We start from the raw sequence: 24,269 nt of genomic DNA on the forward strand, positions 1-24,269 counted from the left end.
GGCAGAGATGGAGATCTGGGTGTCATCAGCGTAGAGATGATAGTTGAAGCCGTGGGAGCGCATGAGGTCACCAAGGGAGTGATAATCAGCAAGAAGCTAATTTCTGATAACCAAGATAATCTGATAAACTGATAACCAAGATAATCAGCAAGAAGCAATGTGGCCCAGTGGAAAAAGGCCCGGGTTTGGAAGACAGGGCCTGGGTTCTAATCCCGGCTCTGCCACTTATCTGCTGTGTAACCTTGGGTAAGTCATTTTCCTCAGGTCCACAGTTTCCTCAACTGTACAGATTTATTACTCTATTTATTTTACTTGTGCATATTTACTATTCTATTTATTTTGTTAATGATGTGCATCTAGCTTTATTTCTATTTATTCTGATGACTTGACACCCGTCCACGTGTTTTGTTTTGTTGTCTGTCTCCCCCTTCTAGACTGTGAGCCTGTTGGTGAGTAGGGACCGCCTCTATATGTTGACAACTTGTACTTCCGAAGCGCTTAGTACAGTGCTCTGCATACAGTAAGCGCTCAATAAATACGATTGAATGAATGAATGAATGAACTGTAAAAATGGGGATTCAATACCTGTTCTCCCTCCTCCTTAGACTGGGAGCCCTATGAGGGACAGAGAGTGTGTCCGATTCGATTAACTTGCAACCACCGCAGCACTTAATAATAATAATAATAATAATAATAATAATAATAATAATAATAATAATTGTGGCATTTGTTAAGGGCTTACTATATGCCAGGCACTGTATTAAGCACTGGAGTAGATACAAGATAATCAGGTTGGACATAGTCCTTGTCTCCCCCTCTAGATTGTAAGGTCATTGTGGGCAGGGAATGTGTCTGTTTATTGTTCTATTGTACTCTCCCAAGCGCTTAGTACAAGACTCTGCACCCAGTAAGCACTCAATAAATATGAATGACTACCTGACTAAAGAAATGAATTAACTGTGAAGAGCCAAGGGACAGATCATATTTAGACTGTTAGCTTGTTGTGGGTAGAGAACGTGTGTGTTTATCATTGTACTGTACTCTACCAAGCACTTAGTACAATGCTCTGCACCCCATAAGCGCTCAATAAATACGATTGAATGAATTTAGGGGGTTGTTCCTGGGGCTTGGCATGGCCCCAGCTGGCTACCAGGTTGGCCCAGAGCCCAGGAAAGACCGGAGACCCAGTGCCAGGCCCTGCACCCTACGTGGGTTCAATAAATACTTTCTCTCTGACGTTCTTCCGGGACACAGGGCTGTCCCTGCCCCTTCTGGGCTCTGTGTTGGATGGAACTGGTCTGGGAATCATTAAAGGAACCCGAGGGGATTGAGAGTTAAAGGCTGAAAACCCAGGCAGAGGCAACAAGCTGCAAAAGTTGGACTCAGGCCCCCCACCAGAGAGGTAAGGGGGTACCACACGGAATTGGGGTTGGCGAGGTCCGGCGCGGGCAGCCGGACCGGGAGAGGGAGCTGCTGCCAGTTTGTTTATTTTTGGGGGGTATTTGTTAAGTTTTTACTATGTGCTAAGCGCTGTGGTAGATGCAAAGTAATCAGGATGGACACAGTCCATGTCCCATATGGGGTTCATAGAAGCATCCTGGCATAGTGGATAGAGCACGGGCCTGGGCGTCAGAAGGTCATGGATTCTAATCCCGGCTCCACCATTTGTTTACTGTGTGACCTTGGGCATGTCACTTCATTTCTCTGTGCCTCAGTTATCGCATCTGTAAAATGGGGATGGAGACTGTGAGCCCCAAATGGGACGGGGATTCTGTCCAACCCCATTTGCTTGTATCCACACCAGCACCTAGTTCGGTGCCTGGACTACATTAAGCGCTTAACAAATACCACTATTATTATTACGATACCCATTTTACAGGTGAGGTAACGGAGGCACAGAGAAGGAAGTGATTTGCCCAGCAGATGAGTGGCGGAGCCGGCTTAGAACCCAAGTCCTTCTGACTCACAGGCCCGGCCTCTATCCGCTAGGCCACTCTGCTTCTGCTCTGCTCAGTTGCCGTGAGCCAGCGATGGCGAGGGCAGAGCTGCAATCTCCCAGAGGCACCGTGGGCCTGGGGGAGCATTTTGGGAGCCAGACGGCTTGGGGCAGCAGCCTGATGGATACAGGGATGAAAAGGAGGTGATACAGAGCATCCCAAGGGAGGAAGTGTAGCCGAAATTATCATTTTGTTAATAGGTTTGGTTTTGTTCTCTGTCTCCCCCTTCTAGACTGTGAGCCCACTGTTGGGTAGGGACCGTCTCTAGATATTGCCAACTTGGACTTCCCAAGCGCTTAGTCCAGTGCTCTGCACACAGTAAGCGCTCAATAAATACGATTGATTGATTGATTGATTGAGTGGAAAGAGTCCATGCCTGAGAGTCAGAGGACCTGGTTCTAATCCCTTCTCCAGTGTGACCTTGGGCAAGTCACTTCGCTTCTTTGTGCCTCTGTTCCCTCATCTGTAAAATGGAGATTAAGACTGTGAGCTCCATGTGGGACACGAACTGTGTCCAACCTGGTTAGCTTGATGATGATGATGGCATTTGTTAAGCGCTTACTATGTGCAAAGCACTGTTCTAAGCGCTGGGGAGGTTACAAGGTGATCAGGTTGTCCCACGGGGGGCTCACAGTCTTAATCCCCATTTTACAGATGAGGTAACTGAGGCCCAGAAAAGTTAAGTGACTTGCCCAAAGTCACACAGCTGACAATTGGCCGAGCTGAGATTTGAACCCATGACCTCTGATTCCAAAGCCCGTGTTCTTTCCACTGAGCCACGCTGTTACCACTTGTCTGCTGCATCACTTCGGGCACTTCTAGACTGTGAGCCCACTGTTGGGTAGGAACCATCTCTATATGTTGCCAACTTGTACTTCCCAAGCGCTTAGTACAGTGCTCTGCACACAGTAAGCACTCAAGATATACAATTGATTGATTGATTGATTGGGGATTCAATACCTGTTCTCCCTCCTACTTTGACTCTGAGTCTTATGTGGGACAGGGACTGTGTCTGACCTGATTAAATTGTATCTGTTCCAGCATTTAGAACAGTGCTTAACACACAGTAAGCACTTAACAAACACAATAATAATAGTAATAATTCTTCCTCTTACTTAGACTGTGAGCCCCATGTGGGACAAGGACTGTGTCCAACCTGATTATCTTATATCTACCTCAGCGCTTAGTGCAGTGTTTGACACACTGTAAGCGCTTAACCAGTATCATTAAAAAAAAAAACTGGGTAACAACTGCCTCCCCTTCTCTACCCTTCTCTACCCTTGGTCTCATCTTCCAATCTATTTAATAATTATTATTATTATTATCATTATTATGGTATTTCTTAAGTGTTTACTATGTGTCAAGCACTGTTCTAAACACTGGGGTAGATACAAAATAATCAGGTCAGACCCAATCCCTGTCCCACATGGGACTCACCATCTAAATAGGAGCAAGAACAGATATTGAATCCCCATTTTACAGTTGAGGAAACTGAGGCCCAGAAAAGTGAAGTGACTTGCCCAAGATCACACAGCAGACAGGTGGTGAGGCCAGGATTAGAACCCAAGTCCTCTGATTCTCAGGTCCATGCTCTATCCACTAGGCCATGCTGCTCCTATCCCTAACTTCTCTCTAGTGAACCCCATGAGCCTCTTCTCTGGGCCTCAGTTTCCTCTTCTGTAAGATGGGAATGAAATCCTACACCCTCCCACTTAGAGGCTGTGAGTGTCATGTGGAACAGGGACTATCCAACCTGATTATCTTGTATTTTCCTCAGTGCTTAGAACAGTGCTTGGCACATAGTAAGCGCTTAACAAGTACCATCATTTATTTTTTTTTAGTGTTTTCCCCCCTCTGAGTTTATGTGGGTGAATGATCCCAAAACACACCCGTCCCCCACTCTGAATCCCAATCTGAATCTCTTGCTTGCTGCCCTGCCAGTGGCCAGTTGGGCGAGTGACCGCCACCTTTATTGTTGATTGTACTCTCAAGTGCTTAGCACAGTGCTCTGCGCACAGTAAGTACATTGCACTGACTTTCTGAGCTACCTGAGGGCTGGGGCCCCGTCAATTTTTCCACCTCTCATCCTCCACCAAGTTGGCCCTCGAGAAATTTCGTTGCTACAGGTAGTGGTTTTCCTGACACCTCCGGTGGTGGAGACGGTTCAGAAAGTGGTAGGAGTTGGGACCAAGAGCAGGGGGCCGTGTGGGGGGAGACACAGGGTCAAGGCCACTCTGGGGGACTTCGGCCCCTATCTCTCTTGGCGTTTATGGTGCTGACTTTGCAGCTTTCCATGGAGGTGCTCCCTCCCACCTCCCCGTCACCTGACCCTCTGCTCCAAAGGAACCCAGCCATTTCCCATCCTCTTCCTCGGTATCCTCCTGGTACTGTTTTTTTTAAAAATGCTATTTGTTAAGCGCTTTCTATGTGTCCGGCACTGTACTAAATGCCAGGGTAAATACAAGTTAATAGGTTGGACACAGTCTCTGTCCCACATAGGGCTTACAGTCTAAGTAGGAGGGTGTATTATTATTATTATGGTGTTCATTCATTCATTCATTCAATCGTATTTATTGAGTGCTTACTGTGTGCAGAGCACTGTACTAAGCGCTTGGGAAGTACAAGTTGGCAACATATAGAGACGGTCCCTACCCAACAGCGGGTTCACAGTCTAGAAGGGGGAGACAGACAACAAAACAAAACATATTAACAAAATAAAATAAATAGAATAAATATGTACAAGTAAAATAAATAAATAAAGAGAGTAATAAATATGTACAAACATATATACAGGTGATATACATGTATACAGGTGATTCATTAAGTGCTAACTTTGTGTCAAGCACTGTTCTAGGTGCCGGAATAGATACAAGTTCATCAGGTTGGACGCAGTCCCTGTTCTACACAAGGGTCACATCAAAGTAGGAGGTAAAACGGGCAGTGGATCCCTATTTTACAGATGAGGGAACTGAGGCCCAGAGAAGTGAAGTGGCTTGTCCAAGATCACCCAGGAGAAAGATGGCGGAGTCGGGATCAGAACCCAGGTCCTCGGGGTCTCAGGCCCGGACTCTTTCTACTGGGTCACTTTGCTTCTCTTTCTTCCTGGCTGCCTGGTGTCAATCCCACAGTGCAGCTGGATGAAGCTCTATGGGTCTTGTCCTCTTCCCCCTGGTCCACCCTTCCTTGACTCACTGTTCTGCATCCATAAAATGAGGTCTCCATTCCTATGCCAGAGTCATAAGGCTGACGGACCCCCGAGGAGTAGCTGGCGGACCCCCGAGGAACGGCCGGCGGACCCCCGAGGAGTAGCCGGCAGAGGGGCACCTGAGGTCTCTAGACTGTAAGCTCATTGTGGGCAGGGAAGTGACTGCTAACTCTGTTGTATTGTTCTCTCCCAGGCTCTCAGTACAGTGCTCTGCACATAGTAAGCGCTCAATAAATGCCATTGCTTGATTGATTGACTCTGGAATCCTCCCCCCTCCCACCCCAAGCACTCCTGGAGAGAGAGATGTCCATTGTATTGGCAGCCTCCGTGCCCCCTCCACCAAGTTCTTCAAACCTCTGCTCCCCGTGTCCCCGGCTTCCATCCGGTGCTCATCAGTGGGTCCCCACATCAGCTCTTCCCCCCGAGGTCATCGGGGCTGTGGCTTAATCTACTAAACCCGGGTTCAAATCCCACCCCCTCCACTTGTCTGCTGTGTGACCTTGAACAAGTCACTTCACATCTCTGGGCCTCAGTTACCTCATCTGTACCATGGTAATTAAAATTGCGAGCTCCCTGTGGGACAGGGACTGTGTCCAACTTGATTACCTTATATCTACCCCAGTGCTTAGTACAATGTCTGACATATAGTAAATGCTTAACAAATACCATTTAAAAAAAAAAACATCCTCAATGCCATGGGACTGATACACCCACGCACCAAGGAACTGGCAAAGGGAAGATTGCCAAAGCTTAACAATTCTGGCAGTGATTTGTCTGACGCTTCTGTATCTTCAACCAAGGGGAAATCAAGCTGGCCAGGATAGTTCAAAGAGCGTAAGTACTAATGTCCCTTAGTTTAGGACTGATTCATTCATTCATTCATTCAATCGTATTTATTGAGTGCTTACTGTGTGCAGAGCACTGTACTAAGCGCTTGGGAAGTCCAAGTTGGCAACATATAGAGACGGTCCCTACCCAACAGTGGGCTCACAGTCTAGAACGGGGAGACAGACAACAAAACAATCTGAATGGAAGTCGGAGACCGGGTGATGGCTATTTGGTTAAGTATCCTCTGTTGCTCTCTGGGTAGGGCTGGGCCGAGCAGTGCCAGTGCCAGTGAGGAAATCTGGGATTTCTTGGCAAATGGATTAATCGGAAGCCACTGATATCTCTGCTGACCCGCAGTCTCCATTCTTCTTCAATCATTCCCCATTCCTGAAATTAAGAAGCAGCTTGGCCTAGTGGATAAAGCACAGGCCTGGGAATCAGAAGGACCTGACTCTGCCACTTGTGACCTTGGGCAAGTCACTTCACTTTTCTGGGCCTCAGTTACCTCATCCATAAAATGAGGATTAAGACTGTGAGCCCCATCTGGAACATGGACTGTGTCCATCCTGATTAGCTTGTAATAATAATAATAATAATAATGGCATTTGTTAAGCACTTACTATGTGCAAAGCACTGTTCTAAGCTCTGGGGAGGATACAAGGTGATCAGGTTGTCCCACGTGGGGCTCACAATCTTAATCCCCATTTTACAGATGAGGGAACTGAGGCCCAGAGAAGTGAAGTGACTTGCCCAAAGTCACACAGCTGGCAAGTGGTGGAGCCGGGATTGGAACCCAGGTCCTCAGACTCCCAAACCCATTGCTCTTTCCACTGAGCTACGTTGTACTTACCCCAGTGCTTAGTACAGTTCCCGGCACATAGTAAGCGCTTACCAAATACCATTAAAAAAAAGTATGCTTCATTGTTCCTCTGAGGTACATGTTTAGGCTGCTGAAGGCCAGGACAGAGGGGCTGAAGAGTAGAAGGAAGGGGAGGTGGGTGGGTGGGTGGGAGAAGGTAGGTGTGTGTGTTCCCACCCACAGAAGTGTAGAAATTGAATTGAACTAGGAACTAAAGTACCTAGCTAACACCTCATATCCATTCATTCATTCATTCATTCATTCATTCATTCATTCAATCGTGTTTATTGAGCGCTTACTATGTGCACAGCACTGTACTAAGCGCTTGGGAAGTACAAGTTGGCAACATATAGAGATGGTCCCTACCCACCAAAGGGCTCACAGTCTAGAAGGGGGAGACAGACAACAAAACAAAGCATGTGGACAGGTGTTAAGTCGTCAGAACAAATAGAATTAAAGCTAAATGTACATCATTAACAAAATAAATAGAATAGTAAATATGTGCAAGTAAAATAAATAGAGTAATAAATCTGTACAAATATAAATACAGGTGCTGTGGGGAGGGGAAGGAGGTAGGGCGGGGGGCATGGGGAGGAGGAGAGGAAAAAGGGGCTCAGTCTGGGAAGGCCTCCTGGAGGAGGTGAGCTCTCAGTAGGGCTTTGAAGGGAGGAAGAGAGCTAGCTTGGCGGATGTGTGGAGGGAGGGCATTCCAGGCCAGGGGGAGGATGTGGGCCGGGGGTCGACAGTAGCTGCCTCCCACACGACACACTCCAACCTTCACAAATGTCACATTGTTCACATTGTTCAGAGGAGGTTAGCATTTTGTTTTGTTTTCCTTCTGGTAGCCTATTTTCAGCTTCTATTTTCTTCCAGGTTGACATGGGCTTCATGGGGTGAAGCAGCTGTTACAGAGAGGTTTGGAAGGAGCAAGGGTTCAATTTATTTTTTTTGGTGTTTGTGAAGCACTGTGTGCCAAGCGCTGACTATACATTAGGGTAGATGCAAGCTAATCAGGCTGGACACAATCTCTGTCCCACATAGAGCTTACAGTATGAATCCCCATTTTACAGATGATGAAACTGAGGGCCAGAGAAATGATTTGCCCAAGGTCACACATCAGGCAAAGGATGGACCTGGGATTATTTATTCATTCATTCAATCGTATTTATTGAGCGCTTACTGTGTGCAGAGCACTGTACTAAGCGCTTGGGAAGTACAAGTTGGCAACATATAGAGATGGTCCCTACCCAACAGCAGGCTTACAGTCTAGAAGGGGGAGACAGACAACAAAACAAAACATATTAACAAAATAAAATAAATAGAATAAGTATGTACAAGTAAAATAAATAAATAAATAAAATAATAAATATGTACAAACATATATACATATACATATATACAGGATTACAATTTAGGTCGTGGCCTAGTGGATAGAGCCCCCCTTTTCCTCAGCTTCCCCTACCTTCTCCATTGCCCCGACTCGCTCCCTTGGCTCTACCCCCACCTCCCCGCCCCACAGCACTTGTGTAATAATAATATAATAATTATGGCATTTATTAAGCGCTTACTATGTGCAAAGCACTGTTCTAAGTGCAGGGGAGGTTACAAGGTGATCAGGTTGTCCCACGGGGGGCTCACAGTCTTAATCCCCATTTTACAGATGAAGGAACTGAGGCATAGAGAAGTTAAGTGACTTGCCCAAAGTCACACAGCTGACAAGTGGCGGAGTTGGGATTTGAACCCATGACCTCTGACTCCAAAGCCCATGCTCTTTCCACTGAGCCACGCTGCTACTCAGTGCTACTACTGAGAAGTAGTATGCTGCTACTTATTTATATGAATGCCTGTTTACTTGTTTTGATGTGTATATATCTATAATTCTATTTATTTATATTGATGCTATTGATGCCTGTTTACCTGTTTTGATGTCTGGCTGCCCGCTTCTAGACTGTAAGCCCGCTGAGGGCAGGGATTTTCTCTCTTTATTGCTAAATTGTATTTTCCAAGCACTTAGTACATCCTCTGCACACAGTAAGCGCTCAATAAATACAATTGAATGAATAGGCCTGGGAGTCAGAAGGACCTGGGTTCTACTCCCAGCTCCATCACTTGTCTGCTGTGTGATCTTGGACAAGTCACTTCACATCTCTGGGTCTCAGTTCCCTCATCTGTAAAATGGGGATGAAGACTGTGAGCCCCACGTGGGACAGGGACTCTGTCCAACCTGATTAGCTTGTACCCAACCCAGTGCTTAGAACAGTGCACATAGCGGAGAAGCAGCGTGGCTCAGTGGAAAGAGCCCGGGCTTTGGAGGCAGAGGTCTTGGGTTCAAATCCCAGCTCCGCCAATTGTCAGCTGTGTGACTTTGGGCAAGTCACTGTGCCTCAGTTCTCTCATCTGTAAAATGGGGATTAAGACTGTGAGCCCCCCATGGGACTACCTGATCACCTTGTAACCTCCCCAGCGCTTAGAACTGTGCTTTACACATAGTAAGCGCTTAATAAATGCCATCATTATTATTATTATTAGCAAATACCATAAAAAAAACCTCTTTCTGACCCTCAGGCCTGCGCGCTATCCCTTAGGCCAAGCTGCTTCTCGAACCGTATCAAAGGGCCGAGGACCAAGTCTCTCTGTTATTATTATTATTATTACTGCTGTGGTATTTGTCACTTTCCACCCTACGACCATTCCTGTCTCCCGCCTCCTCCCACTCTGTCCCTTTAAGAATGCCAGCGGGGGCCAACTTTGGAGGGGAGATCTTTGCCTGCTGGGTTATCGCTGCCCCCTCTCCAATCATTAACCCTGGGATGGGGCGGGGGAGAGGGCAGGATAGTTGCACCTCCAAGATCAAGGTCACCTGCCCCCCACGAGAGGGGTGGCCGATGGAGGAGGGAGATGGAGCAATCCGTTTCAGGACTCGGAGTTCCTGACCCTCTGTCCCTTCCATGGGAGCTTTTCTGTGGGTAAAGCTCAGCTCTGGCAGCTGTAGACTCTGCCCCATTCTGGATGTCTGGCAACCCTCCATCTGTTTCCTTCTCCATACCTGCCCCTCCCTCCGTCCCGATTGGTTCCCTGAAACCCTCAGAACATCTCCTTCTGGTGATCTTACCGCTTGGCGAATCATAGACTCTCCAGATGCAATAATAATAATAATAATGGCACTTGTTAAGCACTTACTATGTGCTAAGCACTACTGTAAGCGCTGGGGGGTTACAAGGTGATTAGGTTGTCCCACGTGGGGCTCACAGTCTTCATCCCCATTTTATAGATGAGGGAACTGAGGCACAGAGAAGTGAAGTGACTTGCCCAAAGTCACCCAGCTGACAAGTGGCGGAGCTGGGATTAGAACTCATGACCTCTGACTCCCAAACCCGGGCTCTTTTCACTGGGCCACGCTGCTTCTCTACCTGTGGTCTTTGTTAAGGGCTTATTCTGGGCCAAGCATTGGGTTAGCCTAGTTGAAAGAGCGCAGGCCTGAGAGTCAGAAGGTCATGGGTTCTAATCCCGGCTCCACCACTTGTCAGCTGGTGACCTTGGGCAAGTCACTTCACTTCTCTGGGCCTCAGTTCCCTCAGCTGTAAAAGGGGGATTAAGACTGTGAGCCTTGTGTGGGACAGGGACTATGTCCAACCTGATTTTTTTGTATCTACCCCAGTGCTTAGAACAGTGCCTGGCACATAGTAAGCACTTAATAATAATAAGAATAATAATAATGGCATTTATTAAGCGCTTACTATGTGTAAAGCACTGTTCTAAGCACTGGGGAGGTTACAAGGTGATCAGGTTGTCCCACGTGGGGCTCACAGTCTTAATCCCCATTTCACAGATGAAGTAACTGAGGCACAGAGAAGTGAAGTGACTTGCCCAAAGTCACACAGCTGACAATTGGCAGGGCCAGGATTTGGACCCATGACCTCTGACTCCACAAATACCATAATTACTATTATTATACAAGATAATCGGGTTGAATACAGTCCGGGTCCCACATGAGTCTCACAGTCTTAATCTCCATTTTACAGATGAGGTAACTGAGGCATAGAGAAGGGAAGTGACTTGCCCGAGGTCACACAGCAGACAAGTGGTGGAGCTGGAATTTGAACCCAGGCCCTTCTGATCCCCAGTCCCTTAAGACTCTTAAACCCAAGCTCTATCCTCTAGGCCACACTGATTCTGCATCTGGCAGGGCTTCCTGAGGTCATCCCAAGAGCACTCTTCAGGAAGTTTCCAGGATTCCAGGCTAATCTCTATCTTCCATCACGGCCAGCTCGCACTGTTCTAAGCCTCCTGGGAGTAGATACAAGTTAATCAATTGGACACATCCCTGTTCCACACAGGGCTCACAATGTAAGTAGGAGGGAGATTGACTATTGAATCCCCATTTTGCAGTTAAGGAAACTGAGGCACAGTGAAGTGAAGTGACTTGTCCAAGGTCACGCAGCAGGCAAGTGGTGGAGCTGGGATTAGAACCGGGACCCTCCGGCTTCCAGCCCCAGCCTTTATCCACTAGGTCACGCTGCTTCCCTTCTAGCTAACTTCAATCCCAATTGGATTCATTTGAATCCAATCATTGAATTGGATTCAATTCAATAGAAGAAAAAGCGTGGCTCAGTGGAAAGAGCCCAGGCTTTGGAGTCAGAGGTCATGGGTTCAAATCCCAGCTCCGCTACTTGTCAGCTGTGTGACTTTGGGCAAGTCACTTCACTTCTCTGGGCCTCAGTTATCTCATCTGTAAAATGGGGATTAAGACGGTGAGCCCCATGTGGGACAACCTGATCACCTTGTCACCTCCCCAGCGCTTAGAACAGTGCTTTGCACATAGTAAGAGCTTAATAAATACCACTAAAAAAAATCCCTCTCGCTGTGGGTTAAACCCATTTCCTTATATTCTTTCTTCCACCTAGGGAGATGAGGAGCAGATAGTCAATGTGCTGTTTTCCAACCCTTCAGAGACTTGAAGATTCCTCCAGCCTCCCACTCCACCCCTGCCCTCTATTTGCCTCTTTTCTCCAAAATAAATAATTTGAGGTCTCATCACCACTTGACAACCTTTCATCATCTTGGTGAACTCCAGAAAAGTTAAGAAGGGAGAAACAAAATTCCTTGGGAGTTGAACTGAGAACTGGATAGACACTTCCAGTGTGGGTCTGAACCATGGGGTCACTAAACTCTGTTAACCAACTGTTTGGGGAAAGAGAAATCACAACTAATTGAAATCCACAGATAATAATAATAATGGTGTTTGTTAAGTACTTACTCTGTGTCAAGCCGTGTTCTAAGTGCTGGGGTAGATCCCAACTGATAAGGTTGAAAACAATCCATGTCCCACCTGGGGCTCATAGTCTTGATGTCCATTATACAGATGAGGCAACTGAGGCCCAGAAAAGTGAAGTGACTTGCCCAAGGTCACACAGCAGACAAGTGGCAGAGCCAGGAGGCCCGGGGTCTATCCACGAGTCCACGCTGCTTTCCAGCTAATACAAAAACCTTTTTTGAGCCATTAGTTTCACCCTTTTCTTCCCCTTACCACCAAGAAGCAGCACAGCCTAGTGGAAAGAACCCGGGGCCTGGGAATCAGAGAATCTGGGTTCTAATCCTGGCTCTGTAACTTACCTGTTGAGTGACCTTGGACAAGTCACTTCGCTTCTCTGTGCCTCAGTTACCTCATATGTGAAATGGAGACTCAATCCCTGCTCTCCCTCCTACTTAGGCTGTGAGCCCCATTTGGGACCTGATTATCTTGTATCTACCCCAGTGCTTGGTGCATAGTAAGCACTTAAAAATAATAATAATGACGATGATGGCATTTATTAAGCACTTACTATGTGTAAAGCACTGTTCTAAGTGCTGGGGAGGTTACAAGGCAATCAGGTTATCCCATAGGGGGCTCACAGTCTTAATCCCCATTTTAAAGATGAGGTAACTGAGGAACAGAGAAGTTAAGCGCTTAGTACAGTGCTCTGCACACAGTAAGCGCTCAATAAGTATGATTGATTGATTGATTGATTAAGTGACTTGCCCAAAGTCACACAACTGGCAATTGGCAGAGCCGGGATTTGAACCCATGACCTCTGACTCCAAAGCCTATGCTCTTTCCACTGAGCCACGCTGCTTCAGAAAAATACCACAGTTATCATAATTATTGTGTCAGGCTGATGGGAGTTACTTATCCTTCATCTTCCAGCCCCAGTGGCTGGTGGAAAGGAGCCATGAAATGGCCAAGAGGAAAGCAAGAAGGAGAGGGAAAGCGAGGAGACGCAAAAAGCCTGGATAGGTCACACCCTCTAGACCGTAGCTCGTCCTTTAGACTGTAAGCTTGTCTAGTTCTAGACTGTAAGCTCGTTGTGAACAGGGAATGTGTCTGTTTATTGCTGTGGTGTCCTCTTCCGAATGCTTAGTACACTGATCTGCCTGCAGTAAGCGCTCAGTAAATACGACTGACTGACAACCTGGATGAATGAGAACAGACTAACTGGAAGGAGGATGATCCTGGGTTCCCCTCCACCTTAACCCCTTGTACCCCATCCTTTTCTGCCAGCCCCCCTCAACTTTAATCCCTCATCCAGTGCTGCTGCAGTGCACCACTGGGTCTCTGATGGCCCGGTGTCTCTGCAGCTGTCTGTCTGTCTTTCTCTCTGCCCCTCTGAGTCTTTCAGAAACTTTCAGGACTGTGTCTGTGCAGATTGTCTGGACAGCAGCCTTTCCTTGCGCAATGACATTGTGCCACCCGAAGGACAGCTGTACAACCAGTAGGCAAGAGGATAAGCAGGCAAATGCAGGGCAGACACAGGTGTCCTGGATTTGGGGAAAATGGGGAGGGGAGAAGGGCTCTCTCCAGGGCCCAGAGCATGTGCCTCTCCACCGCCCTCCCTATGAGTGTCCTGAACCTCTCTCTTGCCCCACCCTGCCCATCCTTCAAAGGGTGGAGCTTCAGCCTTCTCCCTGCAGAAGGGCAGGCGGAGAGCTAGAGCTCAAAGTCAGGGAGTGTCCAGATCCGCTACGAATCCCAGAGCGAAGCTTGCTGGTCCCTCTGGCTGGGGAGGGTGAGTTGGGGTGGAAGTGAGGGGGCTGGGTGGGTGGGAATCACAGTGGCGAGGCCAGGGGCTCAGATCCAGAGAGGGGATGGAGAGGTGGTTGCTAGACCTATTTTTTTTTCCCACCAAAATAGGGATGGGCAGGGGAAGACAGGAGAGTGGGAAATCAGAATAGGGAGCAGTGACTGCCGGCAAAATCTCTCCCCAGAAGAGGCTGCATGGTGACCCTCTCAAAATGTTTCTCCATTCCTGCTGAATGAGGAGTTTAGAGATAGCAGTGCTTGGAAGGGAGCAGAGTGAGAGGCCATGGCAGAGGGGTAGAGTGGTCGGTATGGGTGGTGGTGGGGGGGGGGGGCATTTTAGGTTGTCCCACGAGGGGCTCACAGTCTTCATCCCCATTTTCCAGATGAGGGAACTGAGGCCTAGAGAGGTGGAGTGACTTGCCCAAAGTCACACAGCTGACAAATGGCGGAACTGGGATTTGAACCCATGGCCTCTGACTCCAAAGCCCAGGATCTTTCCACTGAGCCACGCTGCTTCGTGACCCCATTACATAACACCTGTATATATTTATTTCATTTGTACATATTTATTCTATTTATTTTATTTTGTTAATATGTTTTGTTTTGTTCTCTGTCTCCACCTTATAGACTGTGAGCCTGCTGTTCATTCATTCATTCATTCAATCGTATTTATTGGGTAGGGACCGTCTCTATATGTTGCCAACTTGTACTTTCCAAGCGCTTAGTACAGTGCTCTGCACACAGTAAGCGCTCAATAAATACGATTGAATGAATGAGTGAATGAATTTTATGTCACCACAGTGACCGTGCAAAATCTTTCCAGATTATGTGCTCCCTTTTCCCCTCTTCCTGCTGCCCCTGCCCCCCCATTGCCCACCCAGTCTTTTCTTTTGAATGACATTTGTTAAACCCTTTCTATGTGCCAGGGACTGTACTAAACGCTGCTGGGGCAGATACAAGCTAATCTGGTTGGACACAGTCCCTGTCCCAAATGGGATTTACAGCCTTAATCACAGTCTTAATTTGTCCAACCTGATTATCTTGTATCTGCCACAGCAGCGCTTAGTACAGTCTTTCCCACAGAGTAAGTGCTTAACAAATACCATTGAGAGAGGTGAGAATGAGGTAGTACTTAACAAATACTATTTTTAAAAAAGAGAGATGCGACCAAGGCCAGGTGAGTAGGTTTGCTCGAGTGGAGCAAAGTGTGTGCATTGGGACGTAGTGGGAGGATAAGAAATAGTGAGAGAACTGAGTGTCTTTAAGCTGACATGGGAGTTTCTGTTTGGTGGGGAGTGGGAATGAGCATCCACTGGCAGTTTCTGCGACATGAGAAAACACGGACATGATGATGTTTTAGAAAAATGATCCGGGGAGCAAGGTGAAGTATGGACTGGAGAGGGGAGAGACCGGAGAATGGAGGAGAGGAATTAAAATGAGAAGCAGTGTGTCCTAATGGGTAGAGAGCAGGCTGGGGAGTCAGAAGGACCTGGGTTCTAATTCCAGTTCCTCCACTTGTCTGCTCTGTGATCTTGAACAAGTCGCTTCACTTCTCTGTGCCTCAGTTATCTCATCTGTAAACTGGAGATTAAGATTGAGCCCCATGTGGGTCATGGACTGTGTCCAACCTGATTAAGTCGTATCTACCCCAGTGCTTAGTACAGTGCTTGGCACATAGTAAGCGCTTAACAAATACCATAAAAAAAGAACCCAGGTCCTCTGACTCCCAAGCTTTTGCTCTTTCCACTAGGCCACGCTGCTTCTCATCTCTATTGTATTGTAATTTCCCAAGCGCTTAGTACAATGCTTGGCACACAGTAAGCACTGAATAAGTACAATTGATTGGTTGATCACTCTCTCCCCTCCTCAGAAGCTTCTGATGACCACCCATTCCTGGCCACATCAGGCAGAAACTCCCAACTGTTAGCTTTAAGTCACTCTACCAACTCTTCTTCTTACAAATCAACTCTCTCTCCATCGGCAATCCAATTTTCATTCTTCATTCCAACCCCAAACTCCCCTTCTCACTATCATTCCCAACTTTCCCATCTCTGATCCCTCAATCATACATAATGTACACCCTTCTATCATTCCATGTCCCTGCTATCAATAGTCAGAGGGGTTGGAAACTGGAAGCTTGTTTTGGGAGGGGAACACGTCTGCCAACTCTGTTGTTTGTACTCTCCCAAGCGCTTAGTACAGTGCTCTGTCTGTAGTAGGCGCTCAATAAGCACCTTTGGTGATAAGGGAAATGGCTAATCTCCCAGGCCTCCTCCCCTGCCCACCTTGGACTCCTCTTAGGTCAGGGACTGTGCTTGTTTATTGTCATATTGAACTTTCCCAATCGCTCGATAAATGCGATCGAATGGATCGTACCCTCCCAAATACTTCGACTACTACAGAAAGCGCTGAATCGATAGCATCGAATGACGGACACCCCTCCGTTATCCCCTCCACAGGTTCCGGCGTGATGGGTCGGGGGACCCCGGGGCTGGTCCTGGCCATTGGGGGGCTGCTGCTGGTGCTGGCCGTGGTGGCCAAGCCCCCACCGGGGACCCCGAGGAAGAAGTCATCCGTGTTCGCCGACCTGAGCGCGGAGGAACTGCGGGTCGTGCGGGACTTCCTGTGGGCCAAGAAGGAGCTGAAGCTGGTCCCCTCCAAAACGCAGGCCGTGGCCAAGAACTCCGTGTTCCTCATCGAGTTGCGGCTCCCCAAGAAGCGTCGCGTGCTCAGCTTCCTGAGAGGAGCAACGCGGCCAAAACGCGAGGCGCGGGCCATCGTGTTCTTCGGGGACCAGGAGCGGCCCAACATCACCGAGTTTGCGGTGGGACCCCTACCCCGGCCGACCTACCTGAGGGTCCTTCCCCCCCGGCCTGACCACACTCTGTCCTGGGCCTCCCGTCCCCTCACGTTCTCGGAGTACGCCCTCCTGCACGGCCTCCTAAAGGCCGCCACCGAGCCCCTCTACCGCTTCCTCTACGACACCACCGGCTTCTGGTTCCACAACTGCACGGACCGCTGCCTGACCACGTCCGACGTCTCACCAAGGGGGGTGGCCTCCGGTCAGCGGCGCACCTGGTTCATTGTCCAGCGCTTCGTCGAGGGCTACTTCCTGCACCCCACTGGGCTGGAGCTCCTGGTGGATCACGGAAGCTCAAACCCTGGGGACTGGTGTGTCGAGCGGGTGTGGTACAATGGGCAGTTCTATGGCAGCCCCGAAGAGCTGGCCCGGAAATACGCTGCTGGGGAGGTGGACGTGGTGAAGCTGGAGGACCTGCCCCTCGACGCCGAGGGGGGCACCGAGGAGTGGCCCCTTTTCTCCTCCTACCGACCCCGCGGCTCCTTCCCCACCCCCACCCATGTGACGGGCCCCCGGCTGGCCGAGCCCCAGGGCCACCGCTACCGGGTGGAGGGCAACGCCGTGCTCTACGGGGGCTGGAGCTTCGCCTTCCGTCTGCGCTCATCCACCGGCCTGCAGCTGCTGGACCTGCGCTTCGGCGGCGAGCGTGTGGCCTACGAGGTGAGCGTGCAGGAAGCGGTGGCCCTGTATGGTGGGCACACACCCGCGGGCATGATGACCAAGTACATGGACGTGGGCTGGGGTCTGGGCACCGTGACTCACGAGCTGGCCCCTGGCATCGACTGCCCCGAGACGGCCACCTTCCTGGACGCCCACCACTACTACGACGCCGACGCCCCCGTCCTCTACCGGCGCGCCCTCTGCATCTTCGAGGCACCTGCCGGGGTGCCCCTGAGGCGCCACTTCGACTCCAACTTCAGTGGGGGCTACAACTTCTACGCGGGGCTGGAGGGCCAGGCCCTGGTGGTCCGCACGACTTCCACCGTCTACAACTATGACTACATCTGGGACTTCGTCTTCCACCACAACGGGGTGATGGAGGCCAAGATGCACGCCACCGGTTACGTCCATGCCACCTTCTTCATGCCAGATGGGCTGCGCTATGGCACTCGCCTCCATACCCACCTTCTGGGCAACATGCACACTCACCTGGTGCACTACCGCGTCGACCTGGACGTGGCAGGTGGGGACCTGTGTGGGTGGCACTCAACGTGGCGGTGCCTAAGGGTGGCCTATGGGGCTGGGGATAGTCATAATTATTGTGGTGTCTGTTAAGCGCTTACTATGTGCCAGGCGCTGTACTAAGCGCTGGGGTGGATGCAAGCAAATCGGGTCAGACACAGTCCCTGTCCCATGTGGGGCTCACAGTCTCAATCCCCCTTTTACAGGTGAGGCACAGAGACTTGAAGTGATTTGCCCAAACCCACAGAGCAGATAAGTGGTGGAGTCAGGATTAGAACTCATGACCTTCTGAGTGGCCCTCGCCTGTGCATTAGTCAGTATGCCATGCTGCTTCTCACTGGGAAGTGCTGCTGTGTTATGCTGAGACCCAGGCAGCGAAGCTGTGGACCCACTGCTTTTTTTCAATGGTATTTGTTAAGCGCTTACTATGTACTATGTACTGTGTACCCTCTCCATCCCCCCATCTTACCTCCTTCCCTTCCCCACAGCACCTGTATATATGTATATATGTTTGTACATATTTATTACTCTATTTATTTATTTATTTATTTATTTTACTTGTACATATCTATTCTATTTTATTTTGTTAGTATGTTTGGTTTTGTTCTCTGTCTCCCCCTTCTAGACTGTGAGCACACTGTTGGGTAGGGACTGTCTCTATATGTTGCCAACTTGTACTTCCCAAGCGCTTAGTACAGTGCTGTGCACACAGTAAGCGCTCAATAAATACGATTGAATGATTGATTGATTACCAGGCACTGTACTAAGTGCTGAGGTAGATACAAGCTAATAAAGTTAGAGTCCATGTCCCACATGGGACTCATGGTCTTAATCCCCATTTCACAGATGTTGTAACTGAGATATAGAGAAGTGAAGTGACTTCCCAAGATCACTTAGGACACAGAGATACAGAGAAGCAGCATGGCTTAGTGGAGAGAGCGTGGGCCTGGGATTCAGAAGGACCTGAGTTCTAGTCCTCTCTCTGCCACTTGTCTGCTGTGTGACCATGGATGAGCCACTTAACTTCTCTGGGCCTCAGTTACACCATCTGTAAAATGGGGATTAAGACTGAGCCCAACATGGGACATGGACTGTGTCCAACCTGATTTTCTTGTACCTGCCACAGAGCTTAGTACAGTCCCTGGCACACAGTAAGCGCTTAACAAATGCAATTTAAAAAAACCCAAATACAAGGAAAAAAATAATGAGCACAGGCCTGGGAGTTAGAGGAGGTTGGGGGTCTAATCCTGGCTCCGCAACTTGTCTGCTGTGCAAACTTGACGAGTCACTTAACTTCTCTGTGCCTCACTTCCCTCATCTGTAGAATGGGGACTAAGTCTGTGAGGCCCCTATGGGACATAGACTGTGTCCAACCTGATTATCTACCTCAGTGCTTAGTGCAGTGTCTGGTGCCTAATAAGTGCTTAACGAGTTCCACTTAAAAAAAATAAAGAATTCCACATCGGGGCTAATTTTGGAACTCCAGCCCACATGGACGGTGCTCTGTGTGATCGGCTAGGTCAGTGCAGGGCAGAGCTGGAATTATGGGGTAGACCAGGCAGCCCGTAACACCCGGCCCCTTTCCACCCTTCTCAGGCACAGCGAACAGCTTTGAGACGCTGGGGATGAAGCTGGAAAACATCTCCAACCCCTGGAGCCCGGGCCATCGCACAGTACAGCCCTCGCTGAAACGGACCCATCCCGAGCGAGAGCGCCAGGCCTCCTTCCGCTTTGGCCAGGCGCTGCCCAAGTTCCTCCTCTTCACCAGCCCAGAGAAAAACCGCTGGGGCCACCACCGCAGCTATCGCCTGCAGCTCAACTCCATGGCTAACCAGGTGTTGGCCCCTGGCTGGCAGGAGGAGCGCGGGGTCACCTGGGCCAGGTGAGGCGTGGCAGCTCAGTGCGTGCTAGAAAAAGAGCAGACCTTACCCCAATTCTGCGCCATCCCGTCGCTGGTCAGAGAAGCAGCGTGGCCTAGTAGATAGAGTCCGGGCCTGGGAATCAGAAGGACCTAGATTCTAATCCCGGCTCTGCCACTTGTCTGCCGTGTGACCTTGGGCAAGTCACTTCGCTTCTCTGGGCCTCAGTTCCCTCATCTGTAAAATAGGATGAAGACCGTGAGCCCCGTGTGGGACAGGGACTGTGTCCAACCTGATTAGCTAGTAACCATCCCAGCGCCTAGTGCAGTGCCTGGCATATAGTAAGTGCTGAACAAATACCATTTTTAAAAAAGGGCATGGGGGGGCCGAAGGGATGGGGAGTGTCAGTCTGTATAAGAAGCTAAGCTTGTTACCCCATCTGTAAAATGGGGATAAGACTGTGAGCCCCAAGTGGGACAACCTGATCAACTGGTATCCCCCCAGTGCTTAGAACAGTGCTTTGCACATAGTAAGCGCTTAACAAATGCCATTATTATTATTATTATTATTATTATTATTATTATTATTATTATTACTATAAACCTATAGCGCCTTCTAGTGGCTCTAGATCACTTTAAATCGACATTCCTAGCTAGAAGGAAAGTCCTACTCATTCATTCAATTGTATTTATTGAGTGCTTAATGTATGCAAAGCACTGTACTAAGCGCTTGGAAAAGTAGCTATTAGTATGTATTTTCTGCTTTGTCCCAGGTGCATGCTCCACTCCAGCTAAGCAAAGCTGCTTAATGTCCTTCCCTCAGAAGCACCATATCCTCATCATCACTTCCTCCCCTTGGCGTCCAACTTTCCATGCACGGACTGCCTCCCTCCCTCCCCTTTGTCAAAATTGTCCCTTCAAAACCTGCTCAAGATTCACATCCTTCATGTGATCTTCCCCGCCTGACCTTCCCTGGTTTCAGCCAAGACGGGCTCCTCACTCTCCTCGTGCATAGTATAAGGCGGATAAGAAATATTGATGCGCTTCTGTTGAGAAAGCCGCATGGCCTAGTGGAAAGACCATCCAGTCAGGAAGATGGAGGAGCCGGGTTCTAATCCCAACTCCACCACTTGCTTCCCATTTGATCAAGATCAATCAATCAATTGTATATATTGAGCGCTTACTGTGCGCACTGCACTGTACTAAACGCTTGGGAAAATGCAATGTAACAGAGTTGGTAGGCACGTTCCCTACCCACAGTGAACTTAACAGTCTTGCATCTAGATCATAACTTCTCTGGGCTTCAGTTTCCTCACCTGTAAATTAGGGATTTAATACCTGTTCTCCCTCCTACTTGGACTATGAACCCAATGTGGAACAGAGACTGTCTGAACTTGTATCCACCCCAGTGCCTGATAAAGCACTTGACATATATTAGGCGCTAAACAGATACCACAGTGATTATTATAAGCATTCTTATCTATCTGATTTGCCTTTACTGCTTCCGTCCCTTAGAATATTACTAAGCGTGGTAGTTGTTAAGCGCTTACTACGTGCCAAGCATGGTTAAGCATTGGGATAGATACAAGATAATCAGGTTGGACACAGTCCCTGTCCTATACAAGGCTCACAGTCTTCATCCTCATTGTACATATGAGGGAACTGAGGGGCAGAGAACTTAAGTGACTTGGCCAAGGTCACCCAGAAGACAAATGCTGGCTCCAGAATTAGAACCCAAGTCCTTCTGACTCCCGGGCCTGTGCTGTATCCACTAGGCCACGCTGCTTCTCTTCTGTCCCTTATGTTTCATTACTCTAAGGACTCTCGGATGGATGTTACTTGATGATGGGGCAGGATTGAGGAGGTGTCAGTTGGAAGGGGAGAACTTGGAGAACTCATTCACACTCATGGCTTCACCTAACATCTTTGCCCAGATGATTTCCAAATCTGCCTGCAGCTGTGAGAGCTACGTGGGGCAGTGTGTTTCAAACTTCTGAGTTTCTGGTCCACTCTTGCCGACCAGGTACCCATTTGCAGTGACCAAGTACCGGGAGTCGGAACTGCAGAGCAGCAGCATCTACAATCAGAACGACCCCTGGAATCCCCCCGTCGTCTTTGAGGAATTTCTGCTCAATAACGAGAACATCAAGAATCAGGTACCAGTACCCTTCCTCCGTCCTCTTTTTTCTTTTTATATAGGATTTGTTAAGCACTTACTATATGTTGAGCACTGTTCTAAGCGCTGGGGTAGATACAGGTTTATCAGGGTGGACACAGTCCCTGTCCCACATGGCTCACAGTCTAAATAGGAGGGAGTAGGATTTAATCCCCGTTTTACAGTTGAGGATACTGAGGCACAGAGAAGGGAAGTGACTCGTCCAAGGTCACAGATTAGAACCCAGATCCTGAGGCTCCCAGGCCTGGGGTCTCTCCACTAGGCTATACTGCTTTTCAAGTCCCCCTTCATCATCAATCGTATTTATTGAGCGCTTACTGTGTGCAGAGCACTGTACTAAGCGCTTGGGAAGTACAAGTTGGCAACATATAGAGACAGTCCCTACCCAATAGTGGGCTCACAGTCTAAAAGCCTTCAGTGGCTTCTGTCCTTCCATCTGTCTTGTCACTCTCTCAGTTTGCTGGGGCATAGGAAAGGGTCGAATAACCAGAGCCACAGTCCCCAGGGATAGGAGGAAAGAGGGATTGAGAGTGGTCCAGGTCGGCCATTTAAATGCAGAAAGTGATGGGGGCCGAGTGTGGGTTGCGTTGCATGACTGCCTTCATCCCTTCCTCCCAGCGGAGGGCTGGATAGTTTTAAAGTAATAATAATCATTGTTATTATTAAAGTTATTCTGCTATGAATTGGAAGCGACTCAACGGTACTTAATAATAATCATTGCAATATAATCAGGTCAGACACAGTGCCCGTCTCGCATGGGGCTCAAAGTCTAAGTAAGAGGGAGGACAGGAATAAAGGGAGCAAATCCAAGCTCAAGGGTGACTCAGAAGGAGCTAGAGAAGAGCTTACTGGGGGAAGGCCTCTTGGAGGAGATGTGCCTTCAATAAGGCTTTGAAGCGGGGGAGTGATCATCTGTCAGATATGAAGAGGGAGGGCATTCCAGGTCAGAGGCTGGATGTGGGTTAGAGGTCAGCAGCGAGATTAACAAGATGGAGGGACTGTGAAAAGGTTGGCATTAGCAGAGCAAGGCCTTCTGAGTGATATGGGGGTCCCTGAGGGAAAGGGGGTGATTAGGTTCAGTGAGGGGAGTTCAAGCTTGCTCTTTTGGAGGGGGTGGGGGGTAGTCCTGCCCAGTGTTGCCAGGTCACCTGTTGTCCCCTCCCGCTTCCCCACAGGACCTGGTGGCCTGGGTAACAGTGGGCTTCCTGCACATCCCCCACTCCGAGGACGTCCCCAACACGGCCACGCCGGGCAACTCTGTGGGCTTCCTGCTCCGCCCCTTCAACTTCTTCCCCGAGGACCCCTCCTTGGCATCCCGAGATACCGTGATCGTGAGGCCCCGGCCTGGCGGCCCTCCCTTTGTCCAGCGCTGGACCCCGGATGGAGTCGGGGCCTGTGGGACGGCCCCTCTGTTCAGTTATGATGGCAACTACCACCCGGTGTGACAGTCCCCCCAGCTTCTCCACCTGGCCCAGGAGGGTCCCGGAAATAAAACCCATCAGCATCTGGCCCTACTTGCTACCTCATAGGGGATCATGGGGGGGCAGGAATGGAGCACACGTGCACTCTGGACACACGTGGAGACAGGTGCAGAAGGTATACCACGGGTTAGTCAGTCAGTCATATTTACTGAGTGCTTACTGTGAGCAGAGCACTGTACTAAGTACTTGGAAGAGTACAATATAACAGTAAACTAACTTACAGTCTAGTAGATCCCAGGTCACCCGCTGACCTGGGATCCACCTGCCCAGAAGGGATTTTTTTTTCAGATGGCATTTGTTAAGCGCTTACTATGTGCCAGGCACTGCTCTGAGCACTGGGGTAGACCCAAAGTAATTGGGTTGGGTCCAGTCCATGTCTTACGTGGGGCTCACAGTCTTAATTCCCATTTTACAGATGAGGTCACCGAGGGACAGAGAGGTAAGTGACCTGCTCAAGGTGACACTGTAGGAAAGTGGTGGAGCCGGGACTAGAACCCACGACCTTCTGACTCCCAGGCCTGGGCTCTTTCCCCTAGGCCACGCTACTTCTCACGCTGGACATGACCCCTCTGGCCTGGCAGGTTGAGTCTAATCTCGGGCCTGAGGACACTAAGGTCCTGTTCAGTGGTAGCCCCCCGATGCCAAAAGCCATCCGCTGCTCCGGTAAAATCACAGGGATCTCCAGGCCCACTTTCACATCCCGGAAGAGACTACAGGGCAGTCCACCATCCCGCCTGGAGAGTTGACGTCGGTGGATGCCCCTCAG

General features: G+C 49.2%; 1 protein-coding gene across 1 annotated transcript; it reads left to right on the forward strand.

Annotated features, from left to right (window-relative positions):
* Positions 1-1,269: 1,269 nt before the first annotated feature.
* Positions 1,270-23,532, forward strand: LOC119936335 (amiloride-sensitive amine oxidase [copper-containing]-like). The gene is made up of 5 exons (XM_038755895.1): positions 1,270-1,402; positions 16,406-17,989; positions 19,585-19,870; positions 21,870-22,002; positions 23,198-23,532. The coding sequence occupies exons 2-5, from the start codon at positions 16,417-16,419 to the stop codon at positions 23,465-23,467; spliced, it is 2,262 nt and encodes a 753-aa protein (XP_038611823.1). The 5' UTR covers positions 1,270-1,402; positions 16,406-16,416; the 3' UTR covers positions 23,468-23,532.
* Positions 23,533-24,269: the final 737 nt, after the last annotated feature.

This window comes from Tachyglossus aculeatus, chromosome 13 (assembly GCF_015852505.1).
Source record: "Tachyglossus aculeatus isolate mTacAcu1 chromosome 13, mTacAcu1.pri, whole genome shotgun sequence".
NCBI classification, from domain to species: Eukaryota; Metazoa; Chordata; class Mammalia; order Monotremata; family Tachyglossidae; genus Tachyglossus; species Tachyglossus aculeatus.